The 7,287-nt window shown below is 69.0% G+C and overlaps 1 protein-coding gene across 1 annotated transcript; it reads right to left on the bottom strand.

The window, feature by feature from the left end:
• Positions 1–604: 604 nt before the first annotated feature.
• KCNA7 (potassium voltage-gated channel subfamily A member 7) lies at positions 605–3,910 on the bottom strand. The gene is made up of 2 exons (XM_005285733.4): positions 3,190–3,910; positions 605–1,822 (listed from the first exon to the last, which is right to left on the bottom strand). Exons 1-2 carry the CDS (start codon positions 3,763–3,765, stop codon positions 932–934), a joined length of 1,467 nt encoding a protein of 488 aa, XP_005285790.1. The 5' UTR covers positions 3,766–3,910; the 3' UTR covers positions 605–931.
• Positions 3,911–7,287: the final 3,377 nt, after the last annotated feature.

Raw genomic sequence — 7,287 nt, forward strand, 5'->3', positions numbered from 1 at the left:
ACTGGACTGGGTTGGGAACGGGCTGAGTTGGGAGGGGATTGAGTTGCGTAGGGTTGTGGGACTGGAGGGTCCTGGACTGCGTTGGGTTGGGGACAAGCTGAGTGACCCACTGACTGAGTTAAGTCGAGACTGAGCCGGGGCAGCAGTGTGGAGCTTGCCCTTATGGAAGCCGTGAGCCAAGTTTTCTTCTCTTTGCTTGGCCGGTTTTGTGGAAGGGCTGACGCCTTTGAGCCCAGCTTACCAGGCAAACGTCTCCAGGGGAGATCCGCCCTGCACCTGGTGGGGGCAGGAAGGAGACACACTCGGCAGAAACAACCGTCCCGGCCCCAGCTTTGAATCTGCCAGCATGGGAGAGGCCGGGTGGGCTGGGCATGTCCCTAGTTGAGATCTGGAGCTGATGGGAAGGATGGCTCCCGAAGTGGGACACTGGGGTGGGAGACAACCCCAGTCCAGCACATGAAACATAGTCACAGTGTCCCTGGGGCTCTGGCCGCCTCCCCGGCCCCTGCCCCTGGCCCTCCACCTCTCCAACGGCTGAGATTGTATTGCCCTGCAAAGCTCACTCAGATACCTTGGCAAGACGCCTTCCCTTATTTATCCCCACGCTTGCTATTTGGGGCTCGGTGGCGCGGGGTATGTTCCAGGGCGCTCTCCAGCAGATGTAACCCGAGAACATGCTGAGGTGAGCTGCTCTCAGTCAGGGAGCGGGAGACGGGACTGGGGGCGGGGGAGGCCTTGGTACCGGGCCGGCTGCAGCCAGAGCTTTCTGGCCAGGCGAGGGGGGCAGTATCCGTGCCAGGAGACACCCCCCATTCCCTCGCCCCACTCTGGTTAGAGACAGAGTGGCCAAACCCAGCACCCAATCTCGTCTCCCACCGCCCAAGAGAGGCGCCGAGGAGGGGTGGGGGCAGCAGGTTGGAAGTTGGGTGGGTCACACCTGGGTCACCAAACCCCGGTTCGGTTGCTGGGTCTCCAGCAGGACCGGCTGGCTGCTGGCCGAGGCCACCATCCCGTCCAGGAGCCGGGAGCTGGGCAGCGCCAGGGCCCCATCTCCACAGTATGTCTCCTCCTTCCCGCAGGCCTTCTCCTGGCGGGCGGTCAGCAACGGGGAGGGCAGGCGGCCAGGGCAGCCGGCCACGTGGGTGTACTGGCCCTGCTCCTCGCCTTCCGTCTCCCGGTGGTAGAAGTAGGAGAAGTTGGAGACGATGACGGGCACCGGGAGGGAGATGGTGAGGACCCCGGCGATGGCACACAGCGAGCCCACAATCTTCCCGCCCACCGTCACGGGGGACATGTCCCCATAGCCCACCGTGGTCATGGTGACCACGGCCCACCAGAAGGCCTCGGGGATGCTGGTGAAGTTGGTCTCGGCGTGGTCGGCCTCGGCGAAGTAGACGGCGCTGGAGAAGAGGATGACGCCGATGAAGAGGAAGAAGATGAGCAAGCCCAGCTCCCGCATGCTGGCCTTCAGCGTCTGGCCCAGAATCTGCAGCCCCTTGGAGTGGCGCGAGAGCTTGAAGATACGGAAGACCCTGACCAGCCGGATGACGCGGAGGATGGCCAGCGACATGGCCGGCTGGCCTACCCCCCGCTGCCGGGCGAACTCCGTGCCCAGCGCCACGAAGTAGGGGATGATCGCCACGAAGTCGATCATGTTCATGATGTCCTTGAAGAAGGCCGGCTTGCTGGGGCTGGCCAGGAACCGCACCGCCAGCTCGAAGGAGAACCAGCAGATGCAGATGGTCTCCACGATGAAGAAGGGGTCATCCAGCTGGCTCTTGGGGGTGTGCACGTGGCTGCTGTTGGCCCGGTGATGGGGGACCTGGCGGGGACACGTGATGGAGGAAGGGGTCAGGGGGAAACCCAGCTGGGGAGGCAGTCTGGCCCCACGGGGAGGAGGTGGCATGCAGCCCAGGTCATCCCCGCCTCCCCGCAGGGAATCCCCCGCCACCCCCCCAGCAGCGTCAGCAAATTTACATGAATTATCCGCCCCCGCCAGGCGCCAGCAGCCTGGGAGCGAGGTGGGGGGAGGTCACCCAGCCCAGGGGGTGGGAGGGGGCAGAGGGGGCTGGGTGGCTGGCACCGCACAGGGCTGATAATCTGCAGGCTGCTCCTGGACAGGGCCCACACAGCCAGGCCAGTCAGCACCATCCCTGACCCAGTCTGCCAGGAACCAGGCCCCCCGCAAGCAGGCCGCGCTCCGGGGCTCTCACCCAGCTCTGGGGGGGGAGTTGCAGGGGGTGCTGGCATTTTAGGGGTCCCCCTTTCCTCCCACCCACCGGCAGCGAGATGTCCGTCTTGTCCCAGAACTCGAACAGGATCTCCAGGCAGAGGGGAGGCTGGGTTGGGGTTGGTGGTGGGGTGAAGGGAACGCAGGGCCGGGAAGGGGGCGCACAGCAGGGTGGTGGAGCCGCGGGGCCGGGCAGCGGGTGCACAGCAGGGCAGGGGAGCCGCGGGGGGGGCAGCGGGTGCACAGCAGGGCGGAGGAGCCGCGGGGGGGCCAGCGGGTGCACAGCAGGGCAGGGGAGCCGCGGGGGGGCAGCGGGCACACAGCAGGGCGGTGGAGCCCAGGGCTGGGCAGCGGGCGCCCAGCAGTGCGGTGGAGCTGCGGGAGCGGCAGCGGGCACACAGCAGGGCAGGGGACACAGAGCAGGGCAGGGGAGCCGCAGGGGGGGCAGTGGGCACACAGCAGGGCGGTGGAGCCGTAGAGCCGGGCAGGGGGCACACAGCAGGGCAGGGGGCACACAGCAGGGCAGGGGAGCCGCAGGGGGGGCAGTGGGCACACAGCAGGGCGGTGGAGCCGCGGCGGGGGCAGCCGGCGCACAGCAGTGTGGTGGAGCTGCCGAGCCGGGCAGCGGGCACACAGCAGGGCGGTGGAGCCGTGGGGGGGCAGCGGGCACACAGCAGGGCAGCAGAGCTGCGGGGGGGCAGCGGGCACACAGCAGGGCGGCAGAGCCGCGGGGGAGGGCAGCGGGCACACAGCAGGGCAGCAGAGCTGCGGGGGGGGGCAGTGGGCACACAGCAGGGCGGCAGAGCCGCGGGGGGGGGCAGCGGGCACACAGCAGGGCAGCAGAGCTGCGGGGGGGGCAGCGGGCACACAGCAGGGCGGCAGAGCCGCGGGGGGGGGGCAGCGGGCACACAGCAGGGCGGTGGAGCCACAGGGCCGGGCCCGCGGCCCCCCTCGCTCACCGGCAGCGACATGTCCCGCTCATCCCGGAACTCGGGCAGCGTCTCGAGGCAGAAGATGACGATGGAGATGAGGATGACCAGCACGGAGATGATGGCGATGATGCGGGCGGCCTGCGAGCTCTCCGGGTACTCGAAGAGCAGCCAGACCTGCTTGAGGAACTCGGGCCCGGGCAGCGGGCGCTGCTCCTCCGTGACGAAGCCCTCGTCTTCCCGGAACTTGCTGAGCGCCTCCTCGCCCAGCTGGTAGAACTTCAGCTCCTCCAGGAAGATGTCGAGAGGGACGTTGGCGGGGCGCCGCAGCCGCCCGCCCGACTGGTAGTAGTAGAGGATGGAGTCGAAGCAGGGCCGGCTGCGGTCAAAGAAGAACTCGCCCCGCAGTGGGTCGTAGTAGCGGAGCCGGCGCCGGGGGTCGCCCAGCAGGGTGTTGGGGAACCGGAGCAGGGTCCTGGCCTGGGTCTCGAACCGCAGCCCCGCCACGTTGATCACCACCCGCTCGCAGCAGTCCCGGCGCAGGCACGGGACGTAGGGGCCGGGCACCTCGGCGGGTCCCCCCGCTGGCAGCGCCGGCTTCTCCATGGCGGGGGAGGTCAGGGCCCGGCGACGGTGGCCATGGGCCGGGACGGGGGGGTTCCCCACCGTGGGTGCCCCTGCTTTGCTCTCCACTGATTCGTTCCCTCCCTCACACCGTGTTCCCACCTCCCTTGGCCCCAATTCGCTTCCCCTTTCCTGCACTCAGCCCGTACCCCCTCCTCCAGCCCCTATTCGGTCCCCCCTTCTCACACTCAGCCCGTACCCCCTCCTCCGGCTCCGATTCACTCCCCCCTTCCCACGCTCAGCCTGTACCCCCTCTTCCAGCCCCGATTCGCTCCCCCCTTCCCACGCTCAGCCAGTACCCCCTCCTCTGGCCCTGATTCGCTCCCCCCTTCCCACGCTCAGCCCGTACCCCCTCTTCTGGCCCCGATTCGCTCCCCCCTTCCCACGCTCAGCCTGTACCCCCTCCTGCTCCGGCCCTGATTCGTTCCCACATTCACACCATATCTCCCCCCACATACACTCTCTTCTATTCTCACCCTTTCTTTTCTGCTCTGACAATTCCCTGCACCCCTCTTCTGCACCCCCCCGGCCCACCCTGCCTTCTGAGCCCAGGATCTGTCTGTCCGTCCGTCCCTGAGGCCAAGGGCCGGGATCTCTGGCTGTAAACACGTTCCCAGCCCGGGGAGGTGTCATGTTCTCAGGACAGCTCTGACTTCCAGCGCCCCTGTGCCAAACCCCAGTGCCCGCCCCTACCCCGCTGCCCCTTCGGCTCCGAGGGCACTAAAAATAACAGGGGGCAGACAGCTCCCAGGGATGATATGGAGGCAGGGGGTGGGAGCCGGGGCTCCTGGGTTCTATTCCCAGTTCTGAGAGGGGAGGGGAGTCTAGTGGTTAGAGCAGGGGGCTGGGAGCCAGGACTTCTGGGTTCTATCCCTGGCTCTGAGAGGGGAGAGGGGTCTAGTGGTTAGAGCGGGGGGGCTGGGAGCCAGGACTCCTGGGTTGTAACCCTGGCTCTTGGAGGGGAGTGGGGTCTAGTGGTTAGAGCAGGGGGGCTGGAAGCTAGGACTTCTGGGTTCTAGTCCCGCCATTTGTAAAATCAGAGAATAATTAACAAGCATAAAACTGAGATGCCAACGCCCAAGGGGATGAGCGCTTCCCTTTGGGGCGTCTCCCTCTGGGCCTCCTGTTCCTGGATTCGAATGGAAGCTCGTTAACCGAGATGGGGTTAATTAATCTAGTGTCAGGAGGAGAGAGGTAATCACGCCCAAGTAACAAAGCGTTAGGGATCAAGAGATAACTGTGTAATAAGAAAATAATCTGTTAATAGGTATGACATAAGTGCCCAGGAATGGCTGGTGTTAACCTGCCTGGAGAGAGTGGGGGTGTGATCAACAGAGTTAATTAATTTATTAATTAGTGGGGTGTCTTCTGCCCTTACCTGAATTATAGGGACTGTGCCAGCTTCCCTGTGTGTATGCAATACACCAGGCTCTAACCATTAGACCCCACTCCCCTCCCAGAGCCGGGGAGAGAACCCAGGCGTCCTGGCTCCCAGCCCCCCTGCTCCAACCACTAGACGCCTGTCCTCTCCCTGAGGAGAGAACCCAGGAGTCCTGCTCTAACACGCCCGACATCCCTCACCACCTCACACTCCCATCCCTGGTCCTTCTCCTAGTCCTGTTGGGTTTCTGTCCAGGGGCGTCTGTGCCCCTCACACAGCCTACCAGCGCCATCTGCTGCTCCTCTGTGGGCATCTCTGCTCCAGATCCATCTGCGGTGCCAGGCCTGGGGCGTACGGGCCCCCGGTGACCCTGCGGTGCCAGGCCTGGGGCGTACGGCCCCCCGGAGACCCTGCGGTGCCAGGCCTGGGGCGTACGGCCCCCCGGTGACCCTGCGGTGCCAGGCCTGGGGCCTACGGGCCCCCGGTGACCCTGCGGTGCCAGGCCTGGGGCGTACGGGCCCCTGGTGACCCTGCGGTGCCAGGCCTGGGGCGTACGGCCCTCCCGACCCTGCGGTGCCAGGCCTGGGGCGTACGGGGCCCCCGGTGACCCTGCGGTGCCAGGCCTGGGGCGTACGGGCCCCCGGTGACCCTGCGGTGCCAGGCCTGGGGCGTACGGGCCCCCGGTGACCCTGCGGTGCCAGGCCTGGGGCGTACGGGCCCCCGGAGACCCTGCGGTGCCAGGCCTGGGGCGTACGGGCCCCCGGTGACCCTGCGGTGCCAGGCCTGGGGCCTACGGGGCCCCCGGTGACCCTGCGGTGCCAGGCCTGGGGCGTACGGGCCCTCCCGACCCTGCGGTGCCAGGCCTGGGGCGTATGGGCCCCTGGTAACCCTGCGGTGCCAGGCCTGGGGCGTACGGGCCCCCCGGTTACCCTGCGGTGCCAGGCCTGGGGCGTACGGGCCCCCGGTGACCCTGCGGTGCCAGGCCTGGGGCGTACGGGCCCCTGGTGACCCTGCGGTGCCAGGCCTGGGGCGTACGGCCCTCCCGACCCTGCGGTGCCAGGCCTGGGGCGTACGGGGCCCCCGGTGACCCTGCGGTGCCAGGCCTGGGGCGTACGGGCCCCCGGTGACCCTGCGGTGCCAGGCCTGGGGCGTACGGGCCCCCGGTGACCCTGCGGTGCCAGGCCTGGGGCGTACGGGCCCCCGGTGACCCTGCGGTGCCAGGCCTGGGGCGTACGGGCCCCCGGTGACCCTGCGGTGCCAGGCCTGGGGCGTACGGCCCCCCGGTGACCCTGCGGTGCCAGGCCTGGGGCGTACGGGCCCCCCGGTAACCCTGCGGTGCCAGGCCTGGGGCGTACGGGCCCCCCGGTTACCCTGCGGTGCCAGGCCTGGGGCGTACGGGCCCCCGGTGACCCTGCGGTGCCAGGCCTGGGGCGTACGGCCCCCCGGAGACCCTGCGGTGCCAGGCCTGGGGCGTACGGGCCCCCGGTGACCCTGCGGTGCCAGGCCTGGGGCGTACGGGGCCCCCGGTGACCCTGCGGTGCCAGGCCTGGGGCGTACGGGGCCCCCGGTGACCCTGCGGTGCCAGGCCTGGGGCGTACGGGCCCTCCCGACCCTGCGGTGCCAGGCCTGGGGCCTACGGGGCTCCCGGTGACCCTCCGGTGCCAGGCCTGGGGCGTACGGGGCCCCCGGTGACCCTGCGGTGCCAGGCCTGGGGCGTACGGGCCCTCCCGACCCTGCGGTGCCAGGCCTGGGGCGTACGGGCCCCCGGTGACCCTGCGGTGCCAGGCCTGGGGCGTACGGGCCCCCGGTGACCCTGCGGTGCCAGGCCTGGGGCGTACGGGGCCCCGGTGACCCTGCGGTGCCAGGCCTGGGGCCTACGGGGCCCCGGTGACCCTGCGGTGCCAGGCCTGGGGCGTACGGGGCCCCCGGTGACCCTGCGGTGCCAGGCCTGGGGCCTACGGGGCCCCCGGTGACCCTGCGGTGCCAGGCCTGGGGCCTACGGGGCCCCCGGTGACCCTGCGGTGCCAGGCCTGGGGCGTACGGGGCCCCGGTGACCCTGCGGTGCCAGGCCTGGGGCGTACGGGCCCCCGGTGACCCTGCGGTGCCAGGCCTGGGGCGTACGG

This window comes from Chrysemys picta, chromosome 17 (genome assembly GCF_011386835.1).
Source record: "Chrysemys picta bellii isolate R12L10 chromosome 17, ASM1138683v2, whole genome shotgun sequence".
Lineage (NCBI taxonomy): Eukaryota > Metazoa > Chordata > Testudines > Emydidae > Chrysemys > Chrysemys picta.